This window comes from Syngnathoides biaculeatus, chromosome 16, assembly GCF_019802595.1.
Source record: "Syngnathoides biaculeatus isolate LvHL_M chromosome 16, ASM1980259v1, whole genome shotgun sequence".
Taxonomy (NCBI): Eukaryota; Metazoa; Chordata; class Actinopteri; order Syngnathiformes; family Syngnathidae; genus Syngnathoides; species Syngnathoides biaculeatus.
Window position 1 is genome coordinate 10,443,775 of NC_084655.1, and position 25,660 is coordinate 10,469,434.

The following is a 25,660-nucleotide window of genomic DNA, read 5'->3' on the forward strand; positions in this document are numbered from 1 at the left end:
GACCAATAGCACTCTGGAAAATAGTTGAATGACGTCCTCGTGTTGGCAATTTTTGTTTGTTTGTTTATAGATTTTGCAAGCTACAATTTGTAATTGAGTGCATTCTTTTGCATAACTTAATTCATCACCGTTTACAAGATACACTTATTTGTACACTTAAAAATATATCTCATGTCCTTGAATTAAATATTTAATGTGAAAACATTATATTTTACACCGATTAAGTGGCTGATGTGTTGTGTTGTTTCGCTTTTGGTGTGAATTATTGTGATTAGTAGAACAGTTATACAATATTCAACTTTCACAATATTTTTTAAAAATCTTTATTGATCATATTCACTTTCCAGACAAATAGACTTTAGTCCATAAAATTGTACAAGAGAGAAGCCAGGGGTATTTAAAAGGAAAAAATACAATAATTGTAAAACATAGATTAACCAATTTTAACAGATTTTTTAAAATTTTGGCGCTAAATATTGTACTGTACATATTTCCTGGTTCAGCACACCCAAATCTTTATTGATTATATTCCAAATTACAAAACCAAAACAGACAGACAGCAGTCTAAATAAATAAAATATTCCAAAAAGTGATCAAAGGGAATGCAAAATAATAATATTAAATGTGAAACATAAATTTACAGTTTTAATCAACCTCACAATCCTCCGAATTTCTATGAGGTCGCAATTACGTCACAATTACGTCACCATAGAAACCTGGCTCTCTGGTGAACGCTGTAAAACCAAGTTCAGATATCTATTTTTTTTGTGGTTGCTTTTACGAAATAGTCGGGATACAAAAAAATATCAGACCACAAAATAACATCTTTTAACGGAGGAAAAAACATATACAAAGGTACGTTTTTTAAATCGTATTTGGTAAACAATGTCGCTCACTAGCTTTACTTGTCTTTTTTTTAGTTGGTTAATAAATCCATGTACACAGTTCTATATTCTGTACTTTTTTAAAATACAAATGTTAGGAAGCATTTTCCTTGCATTTGTTATTATACCAAGAAATCAGGGGAACGTGCTCACGCGCCATAGCACGTAGGTTAATGCCATTGTATTGTTGCGGGTATTATTCCATATCATGCACTTTCGGAAATCAAGTGCTTGATTTAATGGAATTAGTTCCAGGCTTCTTGTGTAACGCACTAAAGAAATGAAAATACAAACCTAAAAAAAATGATTTTATTGATACTTCCATATTTGCAGTTAGCTAGCTGTTGTTGGTTTGTTAGCTCGCTAAAGGGTAGCAATTTTATTAAGTTGAATACTTTATTGGGGTTTCAGACAGTTGTTTTTAAGCTAAACAAATCACATGCAGGGATCAATATCAAAGGGAGTCTCGGTAAGTAATATGTAACTATTGATGTGTAGTGTATAGTAGGCTACAGTAAATACTGTCGTCATCGTGTTCGTCTCGCAATGTTATGATACTCTGAACGAGTTTATCAGTCAATGACTCATTAACAATACTATAATGCATTTTTTTTTAAAATCCAGAGGTGAGAATAAGGCACGTATATGCCAGTTAGAAGTATGCCTCAAATCTTAACCTTCACGTTTCAAGCAAGTTACTGTGGCAAGAAGCAAGCAAATCAAATTCAATTCCCTTTACATTTCAAGCAACGCAAGACCAGACAATATGAACAAAGCAAATCAAATTTATGCAGCGCATCTCATGCACAGCGTAACTCAATGTGCCTTACATGACTAAAAGCATTTAAAACAAACATGGTTTTAAACAAGACTTGGATCATAAGTCATACAATGTTGCTTGGCCACAATGAACTCAGTATCGGTAATTGTGTTTGTTCCCTGTACAAAAATAAATAAATGAATAAAATAACGCACAAACCCATTTTTAACTGTCCCAAACCAGTATACTTATTTTCTGTCAGTCTACATTATCATCTTCTAAGTTAAACGCACAACACACATGAATCGTTATTTGTCTTTTTTGACCAGATTTTGGTAATCTTTACTGTGAAATTAAAGTATTTTGCCATCTTTCTGGGTTTCATAATGATCGATGAAGTTAGCGCCTCAATGCTTCTTCTACCTTCAGCAAAACGTCAACTGCCATGATAAACACAATACCCTTTCTGACTGAAATAACGAGGTTTGTTAATGGTTGAAAAGGTAGTGAATTTGAAATATACCATGATTTGTTATGCCTTACATTTGGTTTGCTTTCTCCACTGGAGGACAACGAAAATGGGACGCAGAAAATCCAAGAGAAAGCCCCCGCCTAAGAAAAAAATGACTGGCAACTTGGACACCCAGTTCACGTGTCCATTTTGTAACCACGAGAAGTCCTGCGACGTGAAAATGTGAGTTCTACTCAGAATATTTTGAAAGAACAATGTAAAGCATGTGTCAACAAATGTGATTTCTTTCCAGGGAGCGAACGCGAAACACGGGAATTATATCATGCAGCGTTTGCTTGGAGGAGTTCCAGACTCCAATAACCTGTATCTTTTTTTAAAGGCTGTGTTTTCCAAGTTTTCTTTTTGGTAATTTTTGTAGTATTTATACCAAAGTACTGTACTGTGAACTCCCATTATTCAGTGAGCCCGTGAATAGCAAAAATCTGCGAGTAGTTGATGTCGTCCTTAAAAAGTTGACAATTGCCTATAGGTGCCACAAGATGGCTGAGAAGAAATACTATGGATTTGGAAATGGATTTAATGAAACTCCCTAACACACTTAAACATCACCTCTTTGCAATTAAATTCTTCAACACACGTAATGATACTTTATTGGCACCAAATTGCCAATATGGAGCAGTTTGCTGTAGTTACAGAAAAATGGAGAACATTCTTTTCAAGGTTTTACATAAACATGAAGTTAACTTTCGCTTCATAGTACGACTTTGACAGGAAGTGAAAACACCACTTTTGCAAATAACTGCTATTGGGACGAAGGTGACGCCTATGGAAGTAGATTAGTGCCACCACGATTTAAATATGAAATGTAAAGTGAAATATGATTTGAATTTGAAATGCCACAGAAAACAAGATTTGAATTTGAAATGTAAAGTGATCACATTTTCAATAGTTGTATTTCTGTGTAACTTTTCAATGTTAACAATTCAACTGGCTACAATTTGCTGTCTGAATATTCACCATCTGTGCACCCAGGCAGGGTTACGTCAGGTCAGAAACGAACACTGAGCCAATTCAGTTACGCTTTCGTAGCATGTGACGTCACATGACTAAGAAAGCGTAACTGCGATTGGCTGGGTGCCTGGTGGCACAGACGGTGAATTTTAGACAGTGAATTGTAGCCAGTTAAATTTTAGACAGCAAGTTGTAGCAACTATTGAAAATGTGATCACTATACATTTCAAATTCAAATCCTGGTGGCACTAATCTACTTCCATGGATGCCCAGAATGGTCTGATCGCAAAAACAACCGTTCACACATATAATCACACCTAAGAACAATTTGTTCTGAAATTCCGCTTAAATGCGTGTGTTTAGATTGTGGGAGGAAACTGGAGTACTCGGGGAAAAGCAAGCACGGGATGAACGTGCAAACATTCCTCAGAAGGGCCTTTAACTGAGCTGTACTTTGGGTCAATCTGACTCACTTGAGATTTATTGTTGTCTCTGTGGTATTTTCAAATTTCCTTAAGTTTTTTTTCAACAGATCTGTCAGAACCGGTGGATGTTTACAGTGACTGGATAGATGCATGTGAAGCCGCCAATCAATGATCATTTCCTCCGCAATCAATGATCATTTCCTCCGCAATCAACTGGAACAATTATTCTTGTTGTGTTAGCACCATAGGTAGACAGTATGTACCTAAACGCCACATTGAGCGCTGATTCTTGTATCACATTTTCTGCTATATTGGATGTGGCAAAATGGAGCAATGGGCGGTAGGTTGGATGGTTATGATAGCTATGTGAAGTAAATTACTTTTGCAGGGCCGATCAATGACTTCATTGATCGGATCGGCAAATTATGAAAATAAAGCTGACCAACCTGAACACAGGAAGAACAATTTAAACATTCTTCCAAGTGAATTTACTGCACACAAAAAATAAAGGAATAAAACTTTTTAAAACATTTTACAACAATTTTCTAAAGTCCCAAACCTGTGATTTCAGCCTCTCAATTGTGAATATTGCACTGACCAATTAACTTTAGTCCTCCACGAAAGCAGACAAATTCCCTGCTTGGGGTTCTCTATGGTGGCTTGCTCAAGGACAGTAGCCAGAAAGTAGACTAGATCTCCCCAACCAACAGTTGCTATTTTTTACCTTTTACATTTCTTCCCAATGGGTATCGAATTCTGCCTCCAAAGTCCAAGTTCTTACATTGACACCCATCAGATAAAAAGTCACTTTTTTGGGGCGTCTCATCTATTGGCTTCCCATATGTATTTGGGCGTTGGGAGGTATGAACTTAAAAGTTCTCTGCAGTCCATTTAATTGTATTATTCTACAGGGCAGAACTTCCACATCAAATATGGCAGACACAATGATATATCGCAGCAACGTGCTAAAAAACTCAATGAGTTGTCTATACACTGTAGTTTATCTATAGTTAGCACTATTCCACAGTAGTGTATGTCATTATTTTCTCATGCAAATATGTGGTGGTATTTGTTATCTCTTAGGACTAAAATAGTCATGAAACATGATATTTCTTTCACTGTTATTTTACTCACCACTGGTATTACCTCATGTGATTATTTTCAGTTTTGATTTTAATCCCATTATTGTTCAAATGCTACTGTGTAATACCTGCGTATGTGTTTAGGTCAAGTATGTACACAAAGGCGAGTGATGAGCAAAGGGGGGAAAATACATATACTGTATATAAAAAAAAATCAGTGTGCAGATCTGGTATTGTGTATGTACTGCAACAGTTCTTTATTTGAATTCTTTTTTAATCACATTTTACCCCATTTATATTTTCCATGTATTACATTTGTCCATTTTAAGATTACAGGAAATCAGAATATTTGTTTTCAAGTGTTTTTATTGCACAAATGTCATGTTAAGTGAAAGCCAGTATATAAAAAGAAAGACATTTTCAATATTGTTGAAACACAGCCTACTCATGAAAGGTGAAATTCTACCATGGACTCAACATTTTGATGTATTTTAGATTACACAGATTAGGAATTTCACTGTATGAATGCGCATCTTCATTTCATTTTTATTCAATTAAAGGAATGTTAAAAGATTTGACTGACAACCCAGTACACTCTGTCTTGTGTGAAACTTTCAAAACACTAGATGGTGTTCTACTCCAAGCTGCGACGCTACCAATTTTTAGCACAGTGACTGTAAATCTCAACAATACAAACCACACTGTGGAACTCCATCTAAAATATGTACTCCCAACACTGGTGGGACTGCTGCCCATAGATTGTGCACATATTTGTGGTTTCTTAACATATACATATCCAGCAGCAGCCTGTGGCACTAATAGCAACATTACATTCAAGACATTTGGTGAGGTACAGCAATACGATATGCAATCTTCAAAAAAAAAAAAAAAAGGAAAGAAATTAGCGTGCATACTTAATATGATCATTTTGTTTTCTGCACATGTAAGGAAAGGCCGGTAAAGAGCAATTGGAGCAACAGCATCAAGCTGGGAGGAGTTCACAGGCAAAATAAAGGTTATATGCATTCAGATTAAGTGACCTTATTTCAATTTTCAACACTGTTCAATAGCATACTCTTGTTCCCATGCCACGTAACCATATTCCATGTCTTGGCCCGCTCTATAGTTTTCATTACACGTAACAGCCAAAGTTGGAGGTAACATTCTGTGCAAACCACATCAACTGGGATAGACTTTACCTGGAATCACTGGTAATTTGATAGGTGGATGGCTACATAAATCAATGTAGGTGCTCACAAAAAAATGTCCGTATACTGTAAAACTATTAGTCCTGTATCTTCCATTCTTGTCAGTCATGGGGAGAATGAAGGGGGATTCCTTGCGGCTGTGACGTTTCAATGTGGACATAGATTGCACTCCAAAAGGTCAGTAGCACCAACGTGGTAACTTGTCCATAGCAGAAACGGTCAAATTCTGTGTTGTCTGACTGTCTGATTACAAAGTAGAAATATAATGATCTTTAAAATGATCTATAAATAGCACAGATATTAAATATCAACCTCTGGACTATCTGGGTCACTATAGCAGTGATTAAATACGTTTAGGATGGAATACAGTTGGCCACAACAAGAAAGTTGGTATGTTAAGTAAACACTATCGTTTTACTCATGGAAAGAAACATTTCCCAAGAGTAAAAATGTTGGGAAAAAGACAACAAATTGGTGTTTAAATAAGAGTCTGGGGGAGGGAATTACTCATCACAAAGTCATGATTGGTTGTCTAAAATTTAGCAAAAACGTGGGAAGGGAGCACTTGAGGCTGCGTGTGGTTTTCTTAGTCAGAGTACTGGTTGTAGCCATCAAACTCAGCCTCACTCCCGTTATTGTAGGCCTCAGTAGGGTTGGCGCAGTACTTGTTATCATAGACCTGGCGGGGGAGGCCATAGGTGGTCATGCCCTGCTGGGAGGCCACTTTGTTGGTGCCCATCTGAAGCGATATAGTGGTGGTGTCACAGTTCTCCAGCTCCAGCTTCTTGTCAAAGATGTGCCTCCTTGTTCCTGGTGCCGTCATGCCAGACTGGTGAGAGAAATTGCAAAAAATAATAACTATGGCTAAATATGTTTTGCAGTGAGATAGAATTAAACGTCAATATTTATGTTGGAATAATTCCGATCATTTTTAAGAGGCAGATTCTTGGCCAGTCTTGACAAATTTTTTGGTTGGCTTATTGAAAGAGTATTTTGCATCCAAATGACCAAAAAAAAAAAAAAAAAAAAAAAAAATGGCAAAGTTGATCTTCATCTATGGTACTGAATTTTTTGACTAATAAAGTTAATATTAGTGTTGGAATCCAAAAAGGCAGATGCTTCTTCTGACTTCTAAAAATCCTGTCCTACCCTATTTTGTGCAAAATAGCCATGCTGTTTTTTTTTTTTTTTTTTTTTTTTTTTCAAAACCTTTATCATCTCTACATATTTGGGGGACATTTTTTTTTTTTTTTTACAAACAATTCAAATGAAAAGGAGCAGAAGGAAATATTGTTTTCTGTCCCTTTTTGGTAGTCCATACATATACAGTATGTCCATAATATTTAGACTAGCTAGCGTTAGATATGCCCGATAATAAACACCTCAAAAGTCAATAAGTCAAACCACAACAAAGACAAAAGTTTCAGTAAAATTTATGAGCCACTGCAAGCATCACAGGAATATTTCTGGGTATCTGTTGGTCTTTTTATTTCACAGATTTAAATCCCTCATTAAGTTCCACTTCGTCATCATATTAACAATGGTTAACTAATTCCGACACTTATGACAGATGACATTTTTAAAGGGTTACTTATAGGGCCACTGTCATGAAATGCATGATTTTTAGTACGTTATTAATGAAAAAACGGCAGCTAAGATGGACCCATGCGCTTTTTCACCACAAAACATGATTTTGACGTATATGGCTTTTTGTAACTCTGCCATGAAAATCCTCTCGAGGAATTTATTTCGAGAAGAAGCAGGAAGCGACGTACATGGCGGGACCGCTCTCAAGTGGACTCGTAGGTTTCTACTAGTTTTACCTGCGGGAAGGTAGGTATTTTTTCCTACGTGTTAGCCAAAATGCCGGCTCGTTGCATTGCTGGATATTACTCGAACACTCGGGAGGATAGATTTACCCTTCATAAGTTTCCAAGAGACCTGGTTTGTCTTGAAAAATGGATTGCACCGACGTGCAAAGGACGAGAGCTTTGTGGATTCCAAATGACAGGTAGGTGTCTATAGCACTACTAAAAAAAACAGTAGTTGGGGGGAGGACATAATCCTTTCACAACATAACAAAAGATCCACATCCGTAAGTCAGAGGTGGTAAATGTTTCGGTGTGCCCATTGGCGCCATGTCTGCCGATCGCGGCTTCGGCCGAGCTTCCGCGTCTGTAGGTGGGAAGACGAGCCTCCGTCGAAGCCATGCCTCGCGAACAAGCATGGCTTCGACCGGGCTGGCTCATACATACTGTCTGGGAGTCTGTTGTTAGTTCGAAGTTATCCACATATCATCTACTGTAAATATGGCTCGAAACAATAGAGTAATATTACCCCGGACACTTTACTCGATTGTGAGGTGTTGTCTTTTTAGAAAAGAGCTTCCATGTCTAAAGGGGCGTGTCCCGTAGTAGGGGCCACAGCGCGTTTTCAATGGCGAATGTCCGGGGTGACGTCACGGGCAGTAGATGCAGCCAATATGGCAACCACTTGGATGTCAAATGACAATTGCGCAACTTTGCGCATGGATGATGCGTTCTATGCTCATATTTATTTTTTCATATAGACACTGAAGTGAATAATGCTATATGTATTTCTCATTTCAATATCCATTTTAGAATGATTATAGGGATGACACTTGGGCTTTAAAGTTGTAGCAAAGCCTGTATAGTTACAGTGGAGCCTTGGGTTTTCTTATTAATCCAGAAAGTCTGACTAAAATAAAATATGGGGCGGAGAAAAAAAATTCCTTCCTAGAAATACTGTAAATTCAATTAGTCTTTTCCAGACAACCTAAAATATTAACAAAAATATTCTATGAGGGTTAGATTCCGGGAAATGACTGTCGGAGTCACCAGCTCAAGTTTGGTACATTCCATTTTCAAGTGGACCAACATACGTAGTGTATGTACCAAGATGGTGACAAATTCCGGCAAAATTATTAGTTGAAAATTGAATCGAACTACAACTTTCCATTCAAAAACCAAGATTTAACCATACTTTAATTTCTACTCTCCTCACCTGGTTGGCTCCTTTGTTGGTACCCATCTGTAGACTGATGGTCGACTGATCCATCGGGTTGTCCATGCCCATCTTCGAGTCATAAAGATGGCGTCTTGTGCCATAAGAGGTCATACCTTTTTGACTGGCCAGCTTATTGGTGCCCATCTAAAAAGATGATGTAAAACAGGTTTGTGACTATTACTTTAAAATGTAATTTCTCTTCTTCCACAAATCTGTGTTAAATTTGAGTTTGTTGTCTATTTTACAGTTTGTACAGATTTTCTCATCCAAATTTTCAGGCATTATTGTTGTAATGAAAACCAGCCACAGACCTTTTTAAAGATTTTTGGCATGTATAATCTAAATCAGGGGTTCCCAAACAAGTACCAGGCTGGAGGTCATTTGTTAGCTTATTTGGCAGGCAGAGAGACACTGAACAAAAAATATTTTGTTACAAAAAGGGTAATAGACCAAATAATCAGCTGCGCTTAAAACCTCCAAGAAAAAGATGAATTTCAAGAAAAAAATGTCAGTCCTACTTTGACGCATGGCTTTATTGCTAGTTGACTGACTCAGATGCAAAAAGTTGCCGTGCATAGGATCTAAGGACAGGATGGACAAGCTGTTTCGGTACTTGGAGCCCAAGCACCTTGCATCAAAAGACAAGGCTTTGGAGTTTTAAAGAAAAAAAAGATTACCCCAGGTTGGGATCGTTGAAAGGAAACAAGTACACGGCTTTGACTACTTACAACTACTACATTCCGCATAATTGTGAGCTGTAAATTTAACCATTTGTTTCTATCCTGGTCCATCAAAACATATTTATGTAAAACTAGTCCGCGCCATAAAGAAGGTTGGTACCTATCTGTAGACTGATGGTCACCGATAGATAAGATTAAGTGTGACTCGGAAGACCCTCTGTAAGTATATGAAGGGCGAATTTGAACATTCTGTCCAAACGTGGGAGGATGCTGTTGCTGCTGACCTGCAAGCCGATGATGTTGCGTCCCTCCCTGAGCTTCTCTGGAGCAAAGCGACGCTGCTGTTTCTCAGCATACTTCACTCCAATGTCATACTTGGAGTGAAACCCTTTCGACTTTGCCTGAGGAAAAATGATAATAATAATAAAAAATGGCTTAGTTAACTGTATATGGTTATCTGTATTTTTCTTAGTTATTGTACCATAGTCTTGATTTAATTTAGGTACAGAATATTGTAGAAGAGCTGCACTTAAGTCAAAAGACTGTTTAGATTGTATTTTTTGCCAAAGTGATGCCTCAAGGACAGAATGATCAGAAGGATGATTACAGGGTAACTGGTCCGAAAATGTTTCACTGGAATACAGTGTAGTATCAAATCACTGCAAGTAGCAGTCTTTCACAAAGATTGAATTGAGGCATTGAAGCAGTTTTTCTTGTTTGTTGAAGGAGTTTTACCTTTAATCCAAAAGGCTTCTTCAGTTCTAACCTTGTGTGGGGTCTCCCTAAATCTGCCTCTGATGGGTGTGTCCCCTGGGAATGGTCACAATAGTGCATTGCTGTTTTTGCCCGACATCCCTGGTGAATGAACATTCAGCATACCAACCAGTGGCAAAATCGCTTGCACTCCTCTTGCAGTGGTCTGAGACAATCTTTGCTATGACATTGCATAAGCAGGTACAGGTAAGTGATGCCTCAAACCTCCACTGTTGAGAGACAGCTTTTCTCGTTTTACACATACGTATACTTTTATACCTCGTCGATCCAGAAGTTCTACCCATCTAGAATTTGGACATGGTTGTCCCCTCTTTTTGAGATGCTACTGATTCTGGAACTGGAAACACTGCTTGCTGATGTACCATGCGCTTGCCGAAAGGGCTGTTTGGTCTCTCCAGTGTAAAAGTCTTTGCACGATTCACTACACTAAGATACATAGGTATGGTATGACCGGAGAAAATCCATCTGAGTTTCTTTGACAAACAATTTTTTTTTTTTTTTTTTTTTTTTTTTTTTAAACAGAGGAAGAGGTTTTAGGCATCTACTATTATCTGGTTATAATGACGACCTGACAGCCCTAACCCCAAAGATTACCTTATTCCATGGAAAGAGTGGCCCCAATGAAGAGCAACTAAAACAACAACACCCTTTTGTGACCACCCCTGGAGGCATACATAAATAGTTACACTTTACAGCGAAAAATGTAGAACTGAGAAAGTCTTTTGGATTAAAATTGAAACATCATGAACATCCATCCATCCATTTTCTTCACCGCTTACCCTCACGAGGGTCGCTGAGAGTGCTGGAGCCTATCCTAGCTGTCGACGGGCAGGAGGCGGGGTACGCCCTGAGCTGGTTGCCAGACAATTGCAGGCCACATGGAGCAAACAACAGTCACGTTCACAATCACACCTAGAGGCAATTTAGAGTGTCCAATTAATGTTGCATGTTTTTGGGATGTGGGAGGAAACCGGAGTGCCCAGAGAAAACCCACACAGGCACGGGGAGAACATGCAAACTCCACACAGGTGGGTTCATCATGAACAAACCAGAAAAATCTAGTAGAATTGGGCTAATTTTTGCAGACAGAGAATCTATACAGGCAAGTATGGGTTTATGATGGATTTCTTTTAGGAAGAAAAAAAACAGCTACAAAATGAGAAAATAGTACAGTATTTGCAATGGTTAGCCTCCCTCACCATTCCAGCCAGAGCGATGAGAGTAGACTGGACCTGCGTATGGTTGACATTCTCAAACAAGTCATTGGCCTCAAAGATGTCATGAGGTCTCAAGCCGTACTCTGTGATTGCACGGACAAAATTTCCAATGTTTTCCAACTGAAATAGACACCAGAATAGAATAAGTTGAGAAACACACCTACGCTTTACATATTGATAATGAGTTGAATCAGGGTAAAGTATAAGTTGTAAAGTAAAGCAATGTAAATAGAAATTACATTCCCATGTAAAGTTCCGAACGTATACAGTATATGATATCATCAATCCATCCATTTTGTATTTTGATTTCGGGTCAAGTGTAACTAGGGTCTATGCCAAATGACATTGGGTGAGAGGTGGGGAACACCTGGTGGTCAGAGTCAAATAAGAAGCACCCCAGGAAACACACAAGCAGGGGAGAGTATGCAAACTTCACACACAGATGCTCCAACTGAGACGGAAATGCTAACTACTACAATATCATGCTCCCTATATTTTGTTGTTGGTCTGTCGCTCAACACAGCGAGTGACTGGCTTGATTTTTTTTTTTTTTTTTTTTTTTTACATTTTATCTAAGTTAAGGACAACCAGTGGCCGGGTATTGGGGTGCTACCGATGCCACCTGCACGAAAAGCAGCCGCATGTAACAACACTATGAGTGCACCAAGATGCCTATATGATACTATCTCCTCCTCTTTCTTTCGGCTTGTCCCTTTCGGGGTCGCCGCAGCGTGACATCTCAGATGAACTGCCCTTCCTGACGCAACCATTCATTTGTCGCCCCTTTACAACACCATTTGTTATAAGTGAATTGGCATTTATCTTTATTACTAAATACTAACTCATCTTGCAACAATGTACAGTTACACTGTATTTTTCTGCAATATAGGCATTATTGTACCCCTACGATACACCCGCCACCCATTTCATACCACTTCATAATTCAGGTTTGTGGGTGAGGTGGATAATATCCAAGCGGACTTGGGGGGGAGAACGAGGAAACCCTTGGACTCATTGCCACATGTTTACAAACAACCACACCAACGGAGATGGTCTACAATTACACTGAGTTAAGTGTTTGTAATCAGCATGTAGGAGAAATGTGAAATAAACTTTCATGCCTGACATACTCTGAAAATGCCAGCATGAGGAAACAAGGATAACTTGGTATGCCAGCCAATATACACTACCCTGTATTATGATGTTAATTTAGTAGTTGTTGGTTCCTGTGCCTTAGATGAGAGAGCACATGACAGCGGTCTTACATTACCTGATGCCAGTTTTGACTGGAGTGGTTGATCTTTTTCACAGAGCCAGGCTGGAGAACATTAATGAGTCTACAAAGAAGCAGAGGGGTATGAAAAAGGTGCAAATAAACCCCAAAACATCTTGAATTCAAATCAGACAACAACCTCATACTTCAATATGAGAACAATATTATTAATATTCATTCTTTACAAATACTGTATGATAATATTCACTTTTGATTGACATTGTCAGAGAGGTTGCCATTTAACAATGTGTTTAAGAATGTGGTGGTAATTTGCAAGTAACCTATTTTTCATTGTGTTGGAGGTAGCTGATTTGGTCTTTGTGAAAGATGGGCAAAAATAATCATATTTGTTTTTCAGTCATAGAAACATCATCCTTTGAATTTATATGTGTGCAATAGTTTTCAAAATTTTGGATGCTTTTCAATATTTATGTTGTTTTATTTATCTAGTAGTGACTATCAACATATTCCATTCCGGTTCTCGTATGATCGAAATTGAACAATTATTCCCAACTGTGTCATACTGCAATCTGTTGTTTAATATCTGCTTAAATACAAGAAAGAGCAAATATTACAAATGGCTCCAGGTATAATGCTCGATAGTTGTATCATATTGTACACCACAATAATATTAATATATAAAATACCACTGTGGCAGTGTCAATTAAAAATGAGCCTTAGTACATCATTGTAAAGCAGAACTTTTGAAACCGCTCTTTTACGATATTGTTTTTAATTAGACTATGGACATGTGCTTTAAGAATAAGTAGAAACCTCACTTACTCGCACAGCACAACTCCATCTTTCAAACTCTCCATGAAGTTTTCTCCAATTTTCTTGCTGGTCACATCCTGAATCCACAGCCTTAGCGCTTCCTCCATGTGAGGGTCATACTTCCCTGCCAACTAGGAACAGATTAGTGGTTAAAAGGTAGTCTAATTGGGCAAACCATTTTAGACCCTTTAGAAAGTAGAGTCTCTTTAACATTAAAACACGTTTATTTAAAACTGTGTTAAACCTCCAAAAATACAAAATGTAAAGCATGGAATGTGCAGATTTAACAGGCAAGGTCAAATATCCCTTTGATCAACTTCTGTACTGTATTCGTTATTCCATAATTGCCTCTAAAATGATTGCAATTTTCATTTTTAATGTTTTGAACCAACCGTATTTCATCACAGTTACTATATTAAGTCACAAAAACAGCCGACAATAAACAAACTAATTTTTTGCATGCATTATGATGTGATGAAACAAGAAAACCGTTTGAAGTGGCGGGAGGGGGCGGGGGGGGCAAATTCCATGGCCTTTCGACAGTGGTATAAATAACACTGAATCTAACAGAGTTTATATTAAACAAACAATGCAAACAAAACTACAAATATTATGGTACAACCAGACTAGAAAACAATGTGTCTATTCTTTTTTTTTCTAAATACCTATACGACAAATGACAACCTTAAATGCACTCTCACTTGCTGCATGTTGACATTACAGGAGGATGAGCGTGAAAAGGAAAAGGTCTGTGGAACCTTGTTTACTTTTGTCCCCTTTTCCTGACTATGTCACAGATAAGGACTGACGGTCTAAGTTCGGCAGCCAACACAAGCAACATTTCCAAGCTGGAGGGATGGGGATGGTGTAGCTTCCACTTGATCACACCAAACTTGGGAGAAACAGCTTTCCCAGACACTCCACCGCCCACCCCCCTTCCCTCTGACTAACCTACTCTCCCTCACTGACTGGCCAAGCTCATATTTCTCACTCCCTCTCTCTCAGTCTGGCCTTTCGAGAATATTCCCTTTTACAGTGAATGGCATTCACCCTGATAAAGACAAGCCAACGCGGACAGGTCCTTCTTCCAGCCAAGGTGCTTGAGTTGTATGGTTTTACTTCCTTGTTGAGTCTGAACTGATATGAATTCAGATTGTCTCAATAAATCAGAAAAAGAAAAAGCTGCATCACATGAAGAATCTACAACATGGACCGAATGTATTCAACATGCAAATACTGTCCACTTGTGCTCAGTCTGGCCTTCTAAATGCCATTGTTATTCCAATTGAGAATAACAAATAACTTGCAGATCCAAATTGAATCGTTATCCCATTATCTATTCTGAAATAAAGATCTAATTTAAAAAGTTTTTATTGAATATAATAACAATAATAATAATTAATACACTTTTTTTTAAAAAAAACCAGGATCAGTCGCTGTATCATGTGGTCCAAGGTACAACTTGGGTTAGTTTTGTGCCCGTCTGTGCCAAAAATCCTTGTTAGCTGGGATCAGCTACCGCCTTTCTAGCAAGCTTGCTAGCTAGCTCGGTGTTGTCATCCGCTACACAGCATTGGATCACCTTTCTCCAACTCATTCTGCAGCGTCCCCGCCAGCAATGGCTCCTTTCCGGATTTGGTTGACACTTCCATGAATATCTGTGGACCTCTCCAGACCCCTGATTCTGCAAAGCTCATGGTCTCGCTAGAGAGTTACATACTTCACTGCTTTCCCCACTTTGTCCAAATTATATAGTGTGCATTTGCACAGAAATCATGTGCAGTAAGCAGTACAGGTGCTGACGTTAATATCACCCAGATCAAAAACCCTGACCCTGGCTTGAGTTTGAAAGCAGAGAATTGGGAGTTATTAGCAGCGCATAACTGAGTGGAAAAAAAAGTGGACTCTCGAATACTGAATCGCAGGTATGCGTGGTTCACTACATCTACATTTGATTTATAAAGTCCCAATGGCATCACTGTGCCAGGAGACTCCATTTGCTTACAATAACATTGCAGACAGCATACAGAGCCAAGGTAAGCGCAACACCAGGTTGGTAAAGTGCTAACATGTTTGACAAGCTAGTTAAAGTTCAATGTAAAACTCAACTCACACAAAAGAATTTCACCAGTTTAATGTTCAAATACAATCACAGACATTGTTTCTTTCTCCATTTTTGTTCATAAAAATTGCTAGCACAGAATGGATGAAAAACACCATTGACGAGCTCCAAAAAATTAGCAATGGACTCACAGCACACTCTAAACAAATGTGTATACAAACGTTGTCTAACCACATAAAAACAGCCAAAATACCAATAATCTTTAAACTCCATGAAAAATCGTTACTTCAATTGTATTTATTACTTCAAGTGTACAGCTCATTTACGTATGTGATACTGCCCCTAAAAGGTGCACAGCAGGAACAGTGAATGTCAATAAAACCAAACAACAGTTGCATCAAGATGTTTGCTAACTAATTTATTTTTTATTGAATCTATTTTTATTTATTCTATTCTATGGGCAGCTGTGGCTCAGTAGGTAGAGCGGCTCCAACTGTCCGCATGTGGAAGTGTCCTTGGGGAAGACAATGAACTCTAATTTGCTTCCAGTGGGTCTGGCAGTGCCTCACAGGCCAGCGGCCACCCATTGGTGTATGAATATGTGTATGACTTGGTGAATGAGAAGCTTTGTAAAGGGCTCGGGCACTGTCATAGTGTATATAAAGGCTGTGAAAGTCCAGGCCATTAGCCATTTATTCAAATGGTTATTTGCTTGTGTTTAAGTTAAGCAGTGGTTATGTTTAAATACTGTACATATTTTTCTCATTGGTTTTATTAAAGCTACCTTTCAGGATTTTCTCACATTTTTATTTTATTCAATTGTTTTACATTCTTATTTAATTTTAAGTCATTTAAGTTACTCTAACAATAAATGGGTCAGTTTTTCCTCATAATTACTGTTGCTGTTTCTGTCAATTCATCAAGCCTTTTCTAACATTCCATAATATGCATGATGATTGCTTGTATCGGCTTGGACCATAATCATTATTGGCCAGAATTGAAGGCTGCAATATTAGTATTGGATAGATGTGGAAAAAGCTGCTGCATCGACCTATGCCGATTACAATAAAATTGAAGTTATTGTTACTACTGTCACAAAGGGTTGTGGTTACTTTTCATCTTCTCTCCTCTGGTGCAGAGCGTAACAGTAAAAAACTAAGACGAGAAAGAAAAAGAAGTGAGAAGAAACTAAGAAGTCTATGTCAGGCCCAAAAAACAGGGCAGAAAACAGCCCCAGTGATGGTGCTACTTTTTAACTCACAAAGAGGACATTTTTAATACTGCACATGGAAAATTGGATTAAGCAGAAAATTCTGGGGAAAGTTTCAGTGAAGGAGGAGACTTGTCAAATTATCTCAATGATCACTGCCCCAATTGTTGTACATTTTATAGTGACTTGAAGGCATGAACTGTTTTTGTTACAATTTCTCAAGTTCCAAAACTGTGTATGGCTTGGATTTTCATACTTGTTGATTTCAGAATTCTATTCAATTTCAGTGAATTATCTGTATTTTGTTCATATATACACATACATATTATATATTTTAGCAATATTGTGACAATACTGTTGTCTTGTGATAGTTCACAGTTTTATCATGGTGTCAAATTTTCATAGTTTCACCTCTGTCCCAAACTTTCCTGAATCAAAGATAACCCTGGAGTGGTTAACATGTCTGCCTTCCAAACCTGGAGTTTGTATCTCGGCTCTGGAGTTTGTGTCTTCTCCTTGTGATTGCATGAGTTTTCTTCAGGCAGTCTGGTTTCCTCCCACATTCAATCAAAAAATGACTATTGGGCTCATTGAAGATTCTTAATTCTCCATGTGTGTGAATGTGAGTGTGAATGGGTGTTTGTCTTTGTGTGTGTGAATGGCTGGCAACCAGTCCAGGGTGTACCCCACCTCTTGCACAAAGTTGTCCAAGATAGACTTCAGCTCAACCGTGACCGTGATGACAAGCGCTATGTTCGGGTTGCAATTATGTGATAATCGTTGCCATTTCTACAGACAAGCTAGGCGTTGCAGACGACATCAAAACGGCAACGTCCACAGACCCATGTGTAAGCGGCGAGCGACAGATGTTTTCTGCCTACTTTAATTCACTCGATGATGTCCCCAAAGCTAGATATGTACAGAAGATCAAACTCAGTGAAAATATTGATCCGTATACTCTCCACAACGACGTACTTTCAAAAGATCTGAAAGACTTCCATCAAGGAATGTCAGTCACAATGCTTATATGTACAAATGGCCACTATTTTGCTTTATAAACATGCTCATTATGGGCATACTTTTTTTTTTTTTTCAAAGCTTAATAACAAATCCTCTTTTCCAATCATCTCGAGGTCTGCCTCAACTTAATTGCCTCCTTCTTGGACTCAGCCTTCACAAAGTGTCATCAGAGCCATTCTATTAGTTCTTGTAATTATGCTGATCCAGATGCTAAAGGATGCAGTGCTAGTGCAGTATGAATCAGAGGTAAGCGTCTGTCAAAATTTATTTGATAAACCATGGAGCAGGTGGGGGGTCGGGGAGAGACTCAATAATTACTGTAATCATTCAAATGGGAGAATCTTAATGTTTTTAATTAGGATAGTTAGTATTGAAAAGAAAAAAATGTTACCTGGAGGAACTGCCACGGCAGACGTCCGTGAAATAGCTCGATTTCTTATGGATGACATCATGTCATTCTTCTTTTGCTCGCAAACTGCATTTTCCACACTATAAGGTGCACCGCATTTTCAGGCGCACCTCCAATGAATGGCACATTTTAAAACTTTTTCCATATATACGGCGCACCGAATTATAAGGTGCACTGGATTGTAAGGCACATAGAATAGACGCTACAGTAGAGGCTCGGGTTACGTGATGCATCCATTAGATGAAGCTGCACTAAAGGCTCAAAATTGATCCATACATAAGGTGCACCGGATTATAAGGCGCACCGTCAGCTTTTGAGGAAATTAAGGCTTTTAGGTGTGCCTTATAGTGCGGAAAATACGGTAGTTAAGAATTAGTGTGTTGTGTCTGAATGCCTGCAGGATGTGATGAATTAAGGCTCAACTAATGTAACATGAAACACCAATCAGAGGCACCTAAACATGAAAGTAAACCCTCACATACATGCGGTGTGGCATTCTGAAATTCACATACTGACAGATCTAAGGGAGTTGGGGGGGGGGGGGGTCATCCATCCTAGGTTATTTGCTGAAAAACGCAATTCTCCACTGCTTTTGTGCACAGGCCAAAACAACAAAAAGTATTACTTTTGGCCCAATTTTGTTCCCTCTGTTTACCAAAAACTATGTTGATATGAATTGAGGAACTTCATGTAAAGGAAAACAGTGCTTTGAGTTGAGGAGTTTGACCTGAAGAAAAAGTTGTTCTTTCCCACCATTTTGTGGCAAATATAAGACTTTTTAGATGAGCATTAATAACTTGAGGGTTTTTTTATTTTCATGGTAGGACTCAGTCACTATCTCCCAGTGGTAAGCAAGCAATCACTCCAATAGCAAACAAGAACTGTGAATCTGAATGAAAACAATGATATTGGACAGAGTGACTTTACACCACCTTATTTCCCTTTTGTTGCCCTGTGTGCATTTTTCCCCCCCATCTCATCTTCACTTTTTTGTGCAACTCTTTCACTGTGGTTTTTCCGATAATGTACAAAATTAGTCCTGATAAAAGGTATGTTGCATAAGACCTTTTGTTTTATTATTGACAACAGTTCCTTCTTTTATCGCCTACATGACAAGCAACTATGCTAACCATTACCTGCAACTTAGATAAAGTTTAAAAGTTGCAGCATTGGAACTGATTAAATCTTTTTCCATTGTTACAAAAAAAAAATGCATTTCCAATACGAACAAGTGGAACAACATTGGGGATTGGATGGCGCCCAATCTCTGAGGGTCCAGTGGAATTCTTTGACAGTTGCAAGTGTGAGCTGCTGGCACTACTTTGCCTCAACCAGACAAGCTAGTGTCCCGCTGTGTTCCGTCAGGATGGTGTTTTGCCATTCTTGACTGCCATGTAAACTGTAATGACTAAATACACATTCTGAAGTTTCAAGTGAGGGCGCCGGTCACTCCTTAAAAGGCCATTTGTTTATCAGAGATGGACCTGTCATAAATGTGTGTGTTCCTCCCTGACATCACCATGCTGGAACGTACCATCTGACTGTCAGAGGAGCACTCAATAACCACAACAAATAACTGACATGATCCTGCTTCTGAATACCAACAAAGAAAAACAACATGGAGCTTTTGATGTGCACATTTTCTTACTCCACGAGGATAATGATGAGGTGATAGTTTTGGGAATAACTACAGTCTGACCTTCTGCACACTGAATTTCAGCTGCTCTGATTCATCACAGCATACAATAGCTAGGGAAAACAAAGCAACCTGCTGGATCATCAGATCCTGTTTATTGGAAGTTGACAGTAAATGCTTTGAATATTTTTCACAATGTACACAAACGTTTCTGTTGTAGGTTTGGTGTTATTGCAAAGCTTCCAAATGCTCATCCAATACTTAAAAAAAATGTTATTTCAATACTGACCATTTTGAGTGTTTGTATTTTTAAGCCCATTTACAATGTAGGTCTAAGTACCTGTTTTACTTTAAATAATTGGAAAAAAAACTAAAAGGATTCCCACCCTACCCAGATTTCAATTTAATTTTCATTTGTTGAATTGGTATCGTCTCGTGGCAAATGACTGCAAGGAAGAATGTTTGTCCTTTAAGGTTTAAACATTATTCAAATGCCATACCCATCTTTTGACTTAAGAATCCTGGTAAATTTTAGCATACTCTAGGACATTTCCAATAAACATTTAGAACATTGGCTATCCCTGTCATGAGAAAGTGTAAGAATAATTTTTGACAGGAACATGATTTAAACAAACAACTGCCTGAGGAGTGACTTCAGATGCACTGCTATGCAAGCATATATGATGATTAATAAATGAAAGGATCAGATTTAAAGTTTCTCATTTGAAGACTGATGCATGCCCGTCACTCTTATAATTTTAATGCCCCCTAATTTTATATGGAAAAAAAAGAGATACAAGTTTCACTTCAACTATGTACCTTAAAGAAAGATGGGCAATTTGGTTTTGATCCAAATTAGCACTGGGCTACCATATTCCTGCTCTTTTTGTGTTGCTACTGTAAGTTAAAGTTTTCACAACTTGTTCACAATCTAAGATTTTTTTTTCCCCCCAGAGACGTGACAGACATTGATGTAGCTAATGTGTCTTGTTTTACCTCTGACTGATGTTCTGTGGTCTAATTTATTTAATCGGCATTTGAGTTAGTTTAGGCCTGGATTCACTTATTTTTAAAGATATGGTTTTACATGATGTGAGCTATTTTAGTGATCATTTATCAAACAGATAATTTCTTGTCAAATGCCTTTTTAGTTCATGTTTGTTGTAATAAATTCACTTGGGGTGAGTTTAGCATTTTTGTTACTTACATTTTTATCGCCTGGAGATTGAACTCAACAATCAAATTTGCAATTTTGGGAATTTTTTTTTACAGTTTATATAAAAAGTCCAGTCCTTTAAAATAACACGCAATGGACACCCACTGATGTATACCTCCAACTTCATCACAATCATGGTTCTCACGTTGGGGAGGATTGCAATCAAAACCTAGTACTGTTCCAACAGAACACGTTCCTAATACCTGGAACTACTTACCATGCACCAGAAAATATAAAATATCTAGTACAAATAAAAAGTTTTGACGAGTTCCCTTTTAATAGCATAAGCAAATGTATGCCAACGTTTGACATATTTTGTACTCTGTAGCACGGAGTCACTTCTTGGTCAAAGAAGAAACACAGCATCATTGGACCACTCGAGGAAATAATGTTCGCCAAACCATCGTTGTTCAAATACAATACCTAGTTTGAATTTTAGGAAGAAAACCACCAACTTACCTTACTCTTAACTTCGGCAGAAAGTCCAAATGCTGGTCCACTCCTGAAATGTTGTGACATGGTGCTGGCGAGTCTATATACAATGAGAGTAAGGGAGAGCTTTAAAAATGGACGAACTGGTCACAGCTCTGAGTCCAAGACGAGGGAAGCACACGGGAAAGTCCCCAACAAATCCGCTAGTATCTTAGTTTAATCGGAGTCGTCCTTTTTGGACCGGGTGTTGAAGTGTGGAAGCAACTTTCCGACACTTTTTAGAATGTGTTTTAAACGCTTCCCCACTGCGTCGCCTGTGATTGGCCCGCTCCCTTATCCAATCACGATGCATCTTCCTCATCCAAGCCAGTGATGTCATCGCTTTGGTATTAGGTCCAATCAGTCACTTTTTCCACATCCAGGCAGCTCAGGGATGCTTTGGACTGATGTAGGGATACACTTTGGTCAGGTTATGTCTTTATCTTACGTGATTGGGAATAAATAATTCTTGTTTTAGAAGAACTCAACACTCATAATGTATGGTTAAGGACTGGACAACTGAGGTCTATCTATATAATCTATCTATATTTTATTCAGTTATTAATGAACCACTATGAACATTTCCGAAGATATTTTAATATTTCAAATAAATAAATCAACAAAAAATAGATTTATAAATGATGGAGAAAAAGTGGCCTATATCCGCCTCTCAGCTGTGAGTTTGGGTGTTTGAAACCGGGCTCAGGCCCTTTCAATGTAAAGGTTGCATGTCCCCCCCCCCCCCCCACCCCCCGTACTTGTGTAATTTTTTTTTTTTTTGGATGGGTATTCTGGCTTCCTCGCACATTCTGAAAACATACATATTGGGTTCTTTCAAGACTCAGTTGTGAATATGAGTGTGAATATGAGTGTGAATATATGTGGGTTACAACTATCTGGAAGGCGGCACGGTGTATCAGCTGGAAAGCGTTGGCCTCACAGTTCTGAGGTCCCGGGTTCTATCCCGGACCTGCCTGTGTGGAGTTTACACGTCCCCCCTGCATGGGTTTTCTCCAGGCACTCCGGTTTCCTCCCACATCCCCAAAACATCCAACATTAATTGGACGCTCTAAATTCCACTCCCGGTGACCCTTTTGAGGATAAGCGGCTAACAAAATGGATGGATGGACTATCTGGTAACCACCCCAGGGTGTACCCTGCCTCTCACCCAAAGTCAGCTGGGATCTTACCCGCAAACCGGAATTGGATGCGGTGTATACAAAATATTGAATAATGCCAGAATCGTCCCATAAAAGTAAAACAGCTGGCCTCTAAGATGAGCTTCACCAATAAAAAATTACTTTTAGACAAGGATGAAGAGGATAAATAATGCATAGATGAACGAAAGAATAAATATACATTGTAACCTTTGATACAATGAGTGCAGGTATAACAGATTTAATGACAGTAATAAAATAGACAAAGATATACTACTATTAACTAACATGTTAAAAAAATAACTATAAAGAGAAACACTGACCATAAAATAACATATACCATATATTTAAAATTGACATTGCTTGGATAAAGTAATAACATTCTGTAACTCATGAACAGTTTCTAATACATACGATTTAGGAGTTTTTAATCATGATTTTTCATTTCAATAATGTGTGGAAATGGGAGAATATTCCAGAATGACACTCAGAAGAGTTGAGAGCAATGGTAAGGCTTCCACCACACGTACTGCATTAAAAAAAATAAATAATAATAATAATAATCACCCTCAGTCCCATTAGACCAGTCTTCTTTCTCACAGTGTAGGAGTGCTGGAGTTGTTTTATGTCTCTCCCTTAAGAGTCTCCTGTGGTCCACCCACCATGAAACTGAGATTAGTAGCGAGCTGCTGTTCTGGGATTGCCCCTTGAATTTACTCTTTCTCTGTACTCACAAGACCATCAATATCTGAGTCACTTTTCTCTCCAAGGCTTATCTCATCCCCGATTGCTGCTTTGCCCATGTGGTGCACTCTAGGGAAGACAGTCCTGTATACCTGTGACCCTAGTGGGGATAAGCAGTATTGAAAATAGATGATGGTATTCTTTTCAATTTTCTTCTTGAAAAAAACCTTATACCATTACTTGACCAACATCGGTTGCATGGTGGAGCAGCTGGAAAGCATTGGCTTCATAGTTCTGAGGTCCCGGGTTCAAGCTCGGCCCTGCCTGTGTGGAGTTTGCATGTTCTCCCCGTGCCTGCGTGGGTTTTCTTCAGGCACTCCGGTTTCCTCCCAGATCCCAAAAACATGCAACATTAATTGGACACTCTAAATTGCCCCTCGGTGGGATTGTGAGTGCGGCTGTTTGTCTCAATGTGACCTGCGATTGGCTGGCAACCAGTTCGGGGTGTACCTCGCCTCCTGCCTGTTGACAGGTGAGATAGGCTCCAGCACTCCCCATGAACCTCGTGAGGATAAGCGGCAAAAGAAAATGCATGGATGGATGGATGGATGACCATCATAATCTCCCAAAAGCATCAGGACAAAATGTGTAAATTGGTTTTAGTATGGCGGCCTCATTCATATTGTATGATGACTCCGCCAACATATAAAAAAAACCTGTCGTCATTTAATGATGAGAAGCTGTTTGAATATAAAAGAATGTCACTCCTGACAAATGTCTTTTGATATCTACAGTCACAGTGCTAGGAATGTAGCATGCCTTATGCGTATAATTTTACGTCAAATTGACTAGGCAGAGCCTGACATCACTCAATTACGTTGTTTCCTCTTTTACACCGAGTAAACCCTCTCACCTAATCGCTCTCTATTGCCCTGCGTCTCATGCACACACGCACACTGGCAGATGACAGGGGATGGAATGCAATAGATTCAGGGGGTCTGTGGAGTGGAGCGACAGAGGGAATGGCTCCCCAGAGAGAACATGATTCACCCCCATGCTGTGTCTTTTGTTTGTGTCACTAGCAGACACATGGGCATCATGCCAATCCAATGGCGAGGGGAGAACGGAATGGACAAATGGCACAAAGAAAAATGAGTGCACAGACACACACACACCTCCCCCATATTATCTGAGTGACCTCAGATGATAAACTGCTGCAGTCTTTCACTAACCTGTGAAGTTTCACTGTTCTCTTAAAATGCATTAGTCTTGTGACTGAATCGCTTAAACATCTATATCCAATTAATAATTTTGTGCTGCAATTTTTACCATGTGATGCGTCAGCATGTAATGTTGGGTGACAACAGATCATGAAACAATCTTTTGAAATAATTGTTTTCCCATCAAAATTAGGGCTCCCATGAATGATTATTTTGATAATTGACAATTCACCGATTATTTTTACTCTTGCTCCAGTCGGCGGATCACATGTAAATTTCAGTTTTTTGGTCTGGCAAGCTGCTACTCTAATACAACCATAATTAGCTTTTAGCTAAGGCAAACACAAATTTATAAACAATTAAGATAACAGTTCATTCAATGTTTAAAAGACTTTGCAGCTTGTACGGGCATTGCTGACTACCATTATATTTTAATAAGTTATATAGAGTATGTTGTGATTGGCTGGCAACCAGTTCAGGGTGTACCCTGCCTCCTGTCCGTTGACAGCTCAGCTGAGATAGGCTCCAGCACTCCCCGCGACCCTCGTGAGAATAAGCAGCAAAGAAAATGGATGGATTAATATAAAGTAGGATAGTGTAAATTAAATGACGACAACATTTTGACCCTACACATTTTTAGCTGTAAATGTTTAGTGCACTTTAAAATGGAACCAAAAACTAAACATAATCATGTGCAATCACAACAGGGGAACTAGGTGTAACCTCTCATACTGTAGGTAATAATATTTATTGGGTCTTTTTCAAAGGTTCTGCAAATGCTTTGACATTGACAATAAATGTAAACCTAATGAAAAATCGGTTGATAAAATAAGTTCTGGTTTATTTTCAGAGGTGAGCAGTAAAGCACTACGTTTACTCCATTACATTTATTCTGCAAGATTTTCGATAAACTGTACTTGTCAAAGTGTGTTAAAGGCACCACATTTTTGGTTCTTACTTGAATATTAATGTGACGAAGGATCAATAC

At 38.6% G+C, this 25,660-nt stretch overlaps 2 protein-coding genes across 3 annotated transcripts; one reads left to right on the forward strand and one right to left on the reverse strand.

Annotated features, from left to right (window-relative positions):
- Positions 1 to 689: 689 nt before the first annotated feature.
- On the forward strand, positions 690 to 4,711 carry elof1 (elongation factor 1). Of its 2 annotated transcripts, none has more exons than XM_061846571.1 (4): positions 690 to 855; positions 2,213 to 2,338; positions 2,409 to 2,479; positions 3,660 to 4,711. In XM_061846571.1, exons 2-4 carry the CDS (start codon positions 2,223 to 2,225, stop codon positions 3,722 to 3,724), a joined length of 252 nt encoding a protein of 83 aa, XP_061702555.1. In that variant the 5' UTR covers positions 690 to 855; positions 2,213 to 2,222; the 3' UTR covers positions 3,725 to 4,711. The 2 variants fall into 2 exon arrangements, with proteins under 2 accessions (XP_061702555.1, XP_061702556.1); XM_061846572.1 differs by lacking the exon at positions 690 to 855 and adding an exon at positions 1,068 to 1,353.
- An 876-nt stretch (positions 4,712 to 5,587) lies between these two features.
- cnn1b (calponin 1, basic, smooth muscle, b) lies at positions 5,588 to 21,897 on the reverse strand. The gene is made up of 7 exons (XM_061846569.1): positions 21,600 to 21,897; positions 13,597 to 13,718; positions 12,811 to 12,877; positions 11,523 to 11,660; positions 9,834 to 9,950; positions 8,867 to 9,013; positions 5,588 to 6,671 (listed from the first exon to the last, which is right to left on the reverse strand). Exons 1-7 carry the CDS (start codon positions 21,657 to 21,659, stop codon positions 6,429 to 6,431), a joined length of 894 nt encoding a protein of 297 aa, XP_061702553.1. The 5' UTR covers positions 21,660 to 21,897; the 3' UTR covers positions 5,588 to 6,428.
- Between the last annotated feature and the right edge of the window lie 3,763 nt (positions 21,898 to 25,660).